Source organism: Dreissena polymorpha, chromosome 6, assembly GCF_020536995.1.
Source record: "Dreissena polymorpha isolate Duluth1 chromosome 6, UMN_Dpol_1.0, whole genome shotgun sequence".
Classification (NCBI taxonomy): Eukaryota; Metazoa; Mollusca; class Bivalvia; order Myida; family Dreissenidae; genus Dreissena; species Dreissena polymorpha.
Window position 1 is genome coordinate 89,961,571 of NC_068360.1, and position 12,161 is coordinate 89,973,731.

General features: G+C 37.5%; 1 protein-coding gene across 3 annotated transcripts in view; it reads right to left on the bottom strand.

Moving 5' to 3' along the window:
• Window positions 1-12,161, bottom strand: part of LOC127833575 (sodium leak channel NALCN-like) — a 100,584-nt gene that overhangs the window by 80,447 nt on the left and 7,976 nt on the right. For all 3 annotated transcript variants that reach the window (XM_052358912.1, XM_052358913.1, XM_052358911.1), the window contains exons 4-5: window positions 8,245-8,328; window positions 403-542 (exon numbers count right to left, since the gene is read on the bottom strand). In XM_052358912.1, coding sequence (XP_052214872.1) covers window positions 403-542; window positions 8,245-8,328 — 224 coding nt within the window. The remainder of the gene's footprint in view (window positions 1-402; window positions 543-8,244; window positions 8,329-12,161) is intronic.

Genomic DNA, 12,161 nt, shown 5'->3' on the forward strand with positions numbered 1-12,161 from the left:
TGAATCAGTACATACTTGAATATAGAGTCAGTACATACTTGAATATAGAGTCAGTACATACTTGAATTCGAGTCAGTTCATACTTGAATATAGAGTCAGTACATACTTGAATTTGAGTCAGTACATACTTGAATAAAGAGCCAGTACATACTTGAATATAGAGTCAGTACATACTTGAATAAAGAAACAGTACTAACTTGAATATAGAGTCAGTACATGCTTGAATATAGAGTCAGTACATACTTGAATATAGAGTCAGTACATACTTGAATATAGAGTCAGTACATACTTGAATATAGTCAGTACACACTTGAATATATAGTCAGTACATACTTGAATATGTAGTCAGTACATACTTGAATATGTAGTCAGTACATACTTGAATATAGAATCAGTACATACTTGAATATGGAGTTGATCCTGTTTTGGGGCAGTGAGAACTTCAGGAAAACTCTGAAGACCCTGATAAGGATCAGTGGACGCAAGCATCTCAGGACAGACCAGAATGAGTAGGGCTGGACCACCCGCGTCAACTCAAACACCTGGGAAATAAAATCAGGATCAGTGAAGGCATGCATCTCAGGACAGACCAGAATGAGTAGGGCTGGACCACCCGCATCAACTTAAACACCTGGGGAACAAAACAAAACACACCCTGGGCTTTGTTCAAGTGTGAAAACTGGAGGTTTGGAAATCATGGCCACTGATTGTTCAATTTTTGCTTAAGTATTTTTGAGTTTTGACATTATCACATGACACAAAAGTGCTCTAGCTGAGATCTGAGAAGGTCAGGGAGCTCTTTTGTCAAAAGGACATTCTCACCAACAGGGCTGTGTTATCCATATATTTCAATAGAACCTGTTACATATTTCATACTATAGTCTGAATATATTGTCATTAAAAACTTTGTTTCAATCATTAATTAACTAGTATTATAACTTAACGATTCCTTATTGACGCTACTAATAAAATTTGCAGTGCAATAATATGTCCAGACCAAACAAGGTGTCCAGTTGAGCTGGGTGGGACCTAAGGATTGCAGAGTGCTGCACCGTTCCATGAAAGTTCAGCAGAAGCACTGCACAAATATGCACATAACTGATTTCACAGGATATATAACTAGTGTTAAAGAGGAACTATTATTTAATTAACAAGAGGGCCAAGATGGCCCTAGTTCGCTCACCTGAGAGGAGTCGGTTCATTCTTTACCAAATGTCAAACTTTACCTTTGTCCAGACAAACATCCTGGTAAAGTTTCATCATTATTGAACAAAAATTCCGGCGCATGGAGTGTTTTTGTTTTTGTTAGATTTGACCTGGCCGTTACCTATATTTTGAGTTGATCACCCCCCCCCCCCTTAACCAAACATCAAACTTTGCTTACAAAAATAAATATTATGACCAAGATTCATAAAATCTGAAACAAAATTGTGACCTCTAGAGTGTTTTCAAGGACTTTTATATACTATAATGAAAATTTGGACAATCTAAGGGCAATAATTATGGCATTAATTATGTGAATGACTGAGATCTTTCAGCAACTTTGATAAAGGATGCTTGAGAAATGTGAATGCTAAAGTGTTTACAAACCAAATCAGGGGTGTGATTGAGGTGAAGTCTGAGGGGAGGAAAAATTCTGTAGACTGATTTCAACTACCCGAATCGCGTGCATTATGCAATGACAAACCTTAAAACAGATTTTTAAATAAACACCATTTTAAACTTATCAACAAGATTTTTTTATGAAAATCTTTTTAAAATCACTAAACATGTTATGCTAAGTCACCAGTATTAATTGTGATCACAATCAATGAGTGTTCCGATACCTGTGAACGATGACGGCAACCTAGTTTGAGCTTAATGCCTTTAAATTCCACATAAGGTCAACAATGTTACAGTGTTCAACTTACGACAATTAACCACAGTTTACCTTGTTTAATATTTTTTTCACATGAATAGAATATGACTTCAGCCTTACCAAGACAGTCAATCTTCCGTACCCATTCAGAAAGTGGTATCGCTTTCTGATTTATATCCACAGTTGTTTCTTCCCTTTCCCATTTAAATTTGTTTTTCAATAATTGTTAAATCTCCAAATTTTGTGAGATTCGCTCGTCCCTTTTCATTAACACTTCAAAAAGTCGCCATTTGCAATTGAATCAGCAAAGAAATATGAGCAAGGGACAAAATTGTCACAAAACCAGGTTTTCATTGTGAAAAAAAATCTGATAAAGGGAGAAAACTCAAACCGAACTTTTGAAATGAACAAACAAAATTAACCCCCTTTGTAAGTTTGTTTTTAAAAAAAATCTATTTTTAGTCATGGCGACCTTGACATTGGAGATATTGACGTGATTCTTTCGTGCGACACACCGTCCCATGATGGTGAACAAATGTGCCAAATGGTTTTAAAATCTCACAATGAATGACATAGTTATGGCCAGGACAAGCTCATTTATGGCCATTTTTGACCTTTGAACTCAAAGTGTGACCTTGACCTTGGAGATATCGACGTAATTATTTCGCGCGTCACACCGTCCAATGATGGTGAACAAATGTGCCAAATGATTTTAAAATCTGACAATGAACAACATAGTTATGGCCCGGACAAGCTTGTTCCGCCCGCCCACCAGCCCGCCAGCCAGCCAGCCAGCCAGCCCGCCCGCCCGCATTCGCCAATCTGATAACCAGTTTTTTCCTTCGGAAAACCTGGTTAAAAACATTTTAAAAGACCGATTTTAATTGGAAGATTGGGAAACGACAGCCAATGACATCGCTCGTTTCAAAAAATGCAAAGACAGAATACCAGTATAATATGCTGAGAGGTTTCACAGGCCGCGGATTTTTCGGGCCGCTTATGAAATACACCCGCGGATTCGGTCATAAAAGAAACTGCACCCCCCCCCCCCTGCCCCCGGCAACCATGTTATTCAACTGACCGGAACCATTTTCGAACTCAACTCTCGTATCGAGAAATTTTATGAAAATTGGGCCAAAAATGTGACTTCTAGCGCGTACACATGTTTTCACTATATACATATAGAGAAAAATGCCCCGCCCACTGACAGCCATGTTTTTTCACCGATCTGGACCATTTTAAATCTCGTCCGAGATATCATTAAAACCAATGTTTTGACCAACTTTCATGATGATTGGGCAAAAATTGTGACTTCTAGAGTGTTTACAAGGGTCTCTATAGCCAATAGTGCTGCAACAATATACCGGTATATCGGTATATATCGCAATACGCATATTGTATTGCGATACGATTTTCGTCATACCGGTATGAAAATTTTACAAACATGCATCTACATTTCGTTCAGAAAAGCCATCCAAAATAATGATATCAAGGTAAACAAAACAATGCGGTATTTTGTAAAAATAAATTGTTACGTAAAAATGGCATTCTAAAAAGTCTATTATACAGAGTAGCGTTGTTACATGGGAGCATTTATTCTATGCTTTTAAACGAATTATCGTTGAATTAATTACGCACAACTAAATGTTTCGTTCGATTCTGAAATGAGCATTATAAAATTTGTAATCCGAATTTCAGAAACACGCAACAATAAAAAAAGTACAGACATGTAGAACGTCGCATGGAAAGTGTGGGTGTATTTGTGTTGTATAAAACGGGAACATCACGTCAGGCGATTTACGCGTGTTCAGTGGGAAAAAAACCGCCCGATTGGAAGTTATTTCATCACATCTTTAAATAGTAACAAATGCGAAAATGGATTTGATATATTTAAGAAAATTGGCGAATGTTTGTGTTTTGTGTTATTCTTGAGCATTTTTATAGAAAACATTTACCAGAATTTGCTTTAAAACTGGAATATACGGGATTATCCGGTAATTGGCGAGTTATAATTCTGGTACAAGTAAGCAATATATTGCGGTATATTGCAATACGGGTTTTTGAACTGACAAAATATCGCAATACGCTTTTTGGCTTATTGTTGCATCACTAATAGCCAAATAAGGAAAACTGCCCCGCCCACTGGCCGCCATGTTTTTCAACGGACGGGAACCACTTTTGCGCTCAACCAACATAATCATTAAGGCAAACATTTTAACCAAATTTCATGAAAATTGGGCCAAAATGTGACTTCTACAGTGTTCACATGTTTTCACTATATACATATAGAGAAAAATGCCCCGCCCACTGGCGGCCATGTTTTTTTACCGATCTGGACCATTTTAGAACTCGTCTGAGATATCAATAAAACCAATGTTTTGAGCAACTTTCATGATGATTGGGCAAAAATTGTGACTTCTAGAGTGTTTACAAGGTTTCTCTAGAGCCAAATAAGGAAAACTGCCCCGCCCACCGGCAGCCATGTTTGTCAACGGACCGGAACCACTTTTGAACTCAATCAACATATCATTAAGGCAAACATTTTGACAAAGTAACATGAAGATTGGGTATGAAATGTGACTTCTACAGTGTTTACAATGATTTTCTTTTTTTTTTGGCCTAGTGACCTAGTTTTTGACCAAGCATTACCCAGTTTCGAACTCGATCGAGATATCATTGTGACAGACAGACAGACAGATTTTTTAATCAAGACTTATACAAAGTACATCGTCTATATATATATATATATACAATCGCACATATATATTGTCACGTGATTTTATACAAAAATAAATAATAAGAAAAAATATGTTAGATACAAAAAAAAAAAAAACACAAAAAGCAAAACTCGTGGTTTTTAAAACAAGATTGTTACAAATGCAGTTGGAAATATATTACATACATCATCATTGTGACAAATCTTCTTACCAAGTTTCATAAAGATCTGACAATAAATGTGACCTCTAGAGTGTTTACGAACAAATGTGGATGGACGAAGGACGGACGGAAAACAGACAAAGACCGGTCACAAAAGCTCACCTGAGCAATCAGGAGAGCTTATAAAAAAAAATCCCAAGCCTATGTTGCTGTAAGCATTTTTATGTCAATCTGTAGTACTCTGGTGTTTTTCTATCCGTTTTGGAAAAAGGAGTCTGGTAAAATTGGGATTTTTTATATTGATAAAATGTCAAATTTTCAAAAAAATTATTGACAAAATGGATCTAATTAGGAATTTTGTTTCAACAAATATTGACTCATCAGGCCTTTTCCTGGGCATTTTAGGAAAAAATCATATAAAGTATAGTTATATACTTTGTTAGATGTTTATGAAATAAGAGTGAGATATAATATTTCATTTGACATTTCTTTCTAAAAACAAGGGCTGTTTGTAAAGCATGCATGCCCCCCATATGGGCTGTCAGTTGTAGAGGCAGCCATTGTGTGAATACGTTTTTTGGCACTGTGACCTTGACCTTTGACCTAGTGACCTGAAAATCAATAGGGGTCATCTGCGAGTCATGATCAATGTACCTATGAAGTTTCATGATCCTAGGCCTAAGCTTTCTTGTGTTATCATCTGGAAACCATTTAACTGTGTCAAGTCACCATGACCTTGACCTTTGACCTAGTGACCTGAAAGTCAATAGGGGTCTTCTGCGAGTCATGATCAATGGTCCTATTAAGTTTCATGATCCTTGGCGTAAGCGTTCTTGAGTTATCATCCAGTAATCATTTTTATAAGTTGAGTCACTGTGACCTTGACCTTTGACCTGAAAATCAATAGGGGTCATCTGCGAGTCATGATCAATGTACCTATGAAGTTTCATGATCCTAGGCATAAGCGTTCTTGAGTAATCATCCTGAAATCATTTTTCTATTTCAGGTCACCGTGACCTTGACCTTTGACCTAGTGACCTGAAAATCAATAGGGGTCATCTGACAGTCATGATCAATGTACCTATGAAGGTTCATGATCCTAGGCCTAAGCGTTCTTGAGTTATCATCCGCAAACCATCTGGTGGACGGACATATGGACGTACATACGGACGGACCGACATGGGCAAAACAATATACCCCCTCTTCTTCGAAGGGAGGCATAAAAATATTTTTTTTACAATTTCAGTTTGGGATGTGGTCCATTAGGTTTGGGATCAGTTCATTGTACAGCATTTTTACATAACACAAAAACCCCTGGTACTTTAATCTTTTTTGGACAGATGAGTCTTTTATATATGGCCACAACTTGCTTTTGCTCACACATACCTAACAAACATAATACATAATGAAGAATATAGTTTGACCTATGTTTCCAATCCTTGTTCTTTCAGCACATGGTGAATTTTATAGATAACAAACCACACATTTTGATTTCATTGCCAAATCTAACAATCATGGTAAATCCAATGCTGAAAGTGTTAATCAAAAGACTGGGGGTAGCAGGTATATTACAAGAATCGCAAAAGGTACATGGGGATGATCAAAATGGGCAAGGTTGAAAATAAAACCATGCAAGAGATTTCAATAATTGAAGTAATATATCGAATTTAAGTCAAACATTTGTTAATAAGATTTTAAAGGGACCTTTTCACATTATGGTAAATTGACAAAATGATTTTTTTTTCAGATTTGCAAATTGGAGTTTTTTTGTTATAGTTATATTTTTTGACATTACAAGGCTTGCTTATATAAAGTATACAACAAACCACTCACTGTATGAGCACAGATGGCCAAGTGGTTTTAATGTTAGACTTTTAATTCATGGGTCAGTGGTTACAGCCCAATTGAGGATTACCTTTTTTCTTTCTTTAATGTTATTATTGTGCAATTTTGTTTCAATGTTGACATTTATCAATTTCAACTATTTTAATGACAAACATTAATACATGCCAACATTTGTGAAAGGTCCCTTTAAAGCAATGACTATTCATTTGCAATTGAATATTTGCCAAATATGTAAAATTTAAACAGATTCTCATATTTTTTTATATGTGGGCCAGTCTTGACCAGCAGGAAGGGGGAACCAAAAAGTATCAGGGATAGGTGTGAGTGGTATTACAAACTGTGTGACCTTCAATAACAAGGGCTGTGTTTGTGAAACACAATGCCCCTACTGCGGCGCTTTGAAGCCATATATCTGACCAGCTCCATGAGATACACATGCATGCAAAATATCAAGTTGCTATCATCAATATTGCAAAAGTTATGACCAAGGTTAAAGTTTTGGGACAGACAAACACATACAATGACAGACACACACATACAATTCAGGGTACGACATTAACTTTTTTTTACAGCAAGACCGTCGGACCAGCTCCTCTTAAAATGTACTAGCCCGAACCTGATGTCTACTAGACCATAAATGACATAGCAAATGAACACAATTGTGTCATGTAACTGTTTAATCAGGATTTGTCAGTAAATAATCAGTGAACACCAGATTTTTTTATGCATAAAGTATAACAATAAAATAACCCTTTTTTTTGCTTTTCTTCGTCAAATTCAAGACATTGGAACTGACTCGATTTTCCATCTAGGATAAAATTGACGTGTTCGTGTTTCTTTATATTTACGTTTCGTGTCAGTTAAGCGTCAGATTCTTTTTTATTAACTGATTTGTCGGATAAAAATCCGAACTTGAACAAAGCCATTCTTTAAATGACATTATCTTGTCTGCTACGCAAAAATGTTTACATTGACGATACCGATTTTCGATAGAAGTCGTAAAATCATGCTCTACAGTTTTACGACACTGCAGAAAATCATACATACGGGGGCATACAAAAATGCATTGACAAGTTTAGAGGGGTAGGAAAAGGGGGAGGGGGGGGTGGGGGGGGAGGGGACGGGGGTACAGCACTGTGCTATTCCACATTAGATTATTTGTTTGATTGGGATAGGCAAGTAAGTAATAGAACTGAGCAAAGCTAGGACCCTCAAAATATTGTAATTGACAGTTATAACCACAGACATGCTTTCACTTGAAGAAAAAAAAGGGCAAACAATTAGAAATGTGGCTATGCATGGTTGTGTATTGTTGTTCTTTGATTTCTTTTTGCTAAAACCATCCAGGGGCTAATAATTTTAGGTGCCATTGGCTAGCATGACCCTGCTTATTCCCATTATCTTTTGACCATTTCCCAGCCAGAAGCAAAGTGAAAATGGCTCTATACAACCAGTGTAAAACAAGTACAGAAAACGAGTACCTCGCAGTCTGTTCTGGTTTTATGCTGTTTGCTGCTTGTCAGGGTTGGAAATGAAGCTTTTAAAACTTGAATACAGTCAGAAATATCTTTAGTAAAATCTGATTTTTTATGGGATTACATAAATGGTTGAAATTCCAATCTGAGTGGACTGGTAATGGGTTAAGACAGCTAGATACAACATACCTGAAGAAGGACTGAGGCCCAAAGGCAGACGACCATGAAGAAGTCAAACTGACACCAGCGGTCCCGCAGATATGGGGCATCTCCCTGGCAAAAAAACGATAACGGTCATTTACAAGTATTAAATCAATTAAGCTGTGTTCTTGGACTAAAGGGGCTTAATGCATGTGTGTAAAGTGTATCTCATATAAGCCTGCGCATTCTGTACAGGCTTGTCTGGGACAACATTTTCCACATTAAAGAATTTTTTGTTTAAAGGAGGTCTCTTTTTTAACAAAAATCCATTGTACATGTGGGTGGAAAGTGTCGCTGATTAGTCTTTGTGGACTGCACCTGCTAATCTGGGACAAGACTTTGCACACATGCATTAAGCCCCATCTTCTGAGAGTGCAGCTTAATTACAAGTAAATTACCTGTCATTTACAACTTATTAAATAATCAATTAATTTTACAAGATATTCATTGGTCATTTACCAGTCAAAAAATCTGCCAATCATCATTCTAAATATTTTTTAACAGATCTGTGATAATATATTGACAAAATGGTATGTGTATGAAGACAGTTTTTACAATAAAAAAAATTCAAGGCTGACAATTGGGTTTATGGCATACATGGCATACCTTTATCATTTCTAACAAGTAAAAAACAACCCATTAATGCGAGTTTGAGACATAAAATTCAGTGTTATTCTTTTAAATGTGTAAGAGAATAGGATTTTAGAAAAGGGAAGTGTCTCCCTTGCAATTAAGTGTGGCTAAATCCGTAGAGAATATTAGCGGACAAGAAAGTGTCAGCAGATGGTGAATCTATCAAACCTTCACCCTTACCCCAAAACTGGTGAATCTATCATACCTTCACCCTTACCCCAAAACTGGTGAATCTATCATACCTTCACCCTTACCCCAAAACTGGTGAATCTACCATACCTTCACCCTTATCCCAAAACTGGTGAATCTATCCTACCTTCACCCTTACCCCAAAACTGGTGAATCTATCATACCTTCACCCTTACCCCAAAACTGGTGAATCTATCATACCTTCACCCTTATCCAAAAACTGGTGAATCTATCCTACCTTCACCCTTACCCCAAAACTGGTGAATCTATCATACCTTCACCCTTACCCCAAAACTGGTGAATCTATCATACCTTCACCCTTACCCCAAAACTGGTGAATCTATCATACCTTCACCCTTACCCCAAAACTGGTGAATCTATCATACCTTCATCCTTACCCCAAAACTGGTGAATCTATCATACCTTCACCCTTACCCCAAAACTGGTGAATCTATCATACCTTCACCCTTACCCCAAAACTGGTGAATCTATCATACCTTCACCCTTACCCCAAAACTGGTGAATCTATCATACCTTCACCCTTACCCCAAAACTGGTGAATCTATCATACCTTCACCCTTACCCCAAAACTGGTGAATCTATCATACCTTCACCCTTACCCCAAAACTGGTGAATCTATCATACCTTCACCCTTACCCCAAAAACTGGTGAATCTATCATACCTTCACCCTTATCCAAAAACTGGTGAATCTATCCTACCTTCACCCTTACCCCAAAACTGGTGAATCTATCATACCTTCACCCTTACCCCAAAAACTGGTGAATCTATCATACCTTCACCCTTACCCCAAAACTGGTGAATCTATCATACCTTCACCCTTATCCCAAAACTGGTGAATCTATCATACCTTCACCCTTATCCCAAAACTGGTGAATCTATCATACCTTCACCCTTACCCCAAAACTGGTGAATCTATCATACCTTCACCCTTATCCCAAAACTGGTGAATCTATCATACCTTCACCCTTACCCCAAAACTGGTGAATTTATCATACCTTCACCCTTATCCCAAAACTGGTGAATCTATCATACCTTCACCCTTACCCCAAAACTGGTGAATCTATCATACCTTCACAGGGGACAAAAATATCACTCGTCCGCTCGTATTGACGAGTGAAATCTTGACAGGACGAGTGGATTTTCCTGAAGCTCTCGTCCTACAGGACGAGTGAAAATTAGCTGATAATACAATATGTATTTACTGACAAGTAAGACTCGTTTTCATTAAATAAAATCATTGTCTTAAAGCATATCTATTCCGAAAGTAGAACGCGAATGAACCGGAAATTGCAATTGTAAATTTCATACAGCAGGTGCTCGTTGTTATGCAAAACTGTGTCCCGAGTAAATATTGACTTTTTGGTGTAAACTTTGCGCGTCCATGTTGACAGGGAACCATCCGACTGCATTCACTGTAAGTATTGATTTTTAAAGAATTATTTAACCCCGAAGAACGGCTTTAAACCAGTCTGAATATCGTCAGAAAAGGACTGACAAACGAGCGTTCTTTAAAGATGGCGGGAGCGATGTTCAAATGTCCGAAACGGAAAGCACACGAGCATTAGAAAAAAGGAAAACACAAAATTTTCTTCATTTATTAATTTGTGTTCCACATAAATAAAGTAACTTATTTCACTGCTTTTGCGATCAGCTGGCATGAATAACTGAGTAAGCAGCATTTCAGCAGTGATATAAGAAACTTTATTAGTCATATCAGCCTTTGCAATCTTTATTTCACACATATTTGAAGGACAAGATCATGTGTTTGCAGGACGAGTGAAAATTTTTATGCACTTGTCCTGCAGGACGAGTGCAGTTTAGAAATATTTTTGTCCCCTGCTTCACCCTTACCCCAAAACTGGTGAATCTATCATACCTTCACCCTTACCCCAAAACTGGTGAATCTATCATACCTTCACCCTTACCCCAAAACTGGTGAATCTTTCATACCTTCACCCTTATCCCAAAACTGGTGAATCTATCATACCTTCACCCTTACCCCAAAACTGGTGAATCTATCATACCTTCACCCTTACCCCAAAACTGGTGAATCTATCATACCTTCACCCTTACCCCAAAACTGGTGAATTTATCATACCTTCACCCTTATCCCAAAACTGGTGAATCTATCTACCTTCACCCTTATCCCAAAAATGGTGAATCTATCATACCTTCACCCTAACCCCAAAACTGGTGAATCTATCATACCTTCACCCTTATCCCAAAACTAACAGATGGTGAATCTATCATACCTTCACCCTTACCCCAAAACTGGTGAATCTATCATACCTTCACCCTTACCCCAAAACTGGTGAATCTATCATACCTTCACCCTTACCCCAAAACTGGTGAATCTACCATACCTTCACCCTTATCCCAAAACTGGTGAATCTATCATACCTTCACCCTTATCCCAAAAATGGTGAATCTATCATACCTTTACCCTAACCCCAAACTGGTGAATCTATCATACCTTCACCCTTATCCCAAAAATGGTGAATCTATCATACCTTTACCTAAACCCCAAAACTGGTGAATCTAGCATACCTTCACCCTTATCCCAAAACTGGTGAATCTATCATACCTTCACCCTTATCCCAAAAATGGTGAATCTATCATACCTTTACCCTAACCCCAAACTGGTGAATCTATCATACCTTCACCCTTATCCCAAAAATGGTGAATCTATCATACCTTTACCTAAACCCCAAAACTGGTGAATCTAGCATACCTTCACCCTTATCCAACCAATGCGAAAGACATCGGACCTCGGACAAATCCGATAAAATTCGACGAGGTCCGATAATATTTCCCAAATTGTCGGACCTCGTGTCCGACAAGAAAAAAAAAAAAAACAATATGTAAAACTTTGATTAAAAATGAACACGAAACTAGGAATATTAAAAAAAGGTCTAATTCATGTTTATTTTACTTCGATAGATTATTTAACTTTAAAATCAATTTTCCAACCAGTCGAACTGGCTGTCTTTGCTGGTGACGTAACAAACTCCAAGCGCGATTCTTAGAACCAGTTAAATATTGCACATTGTTTCGTGACGTA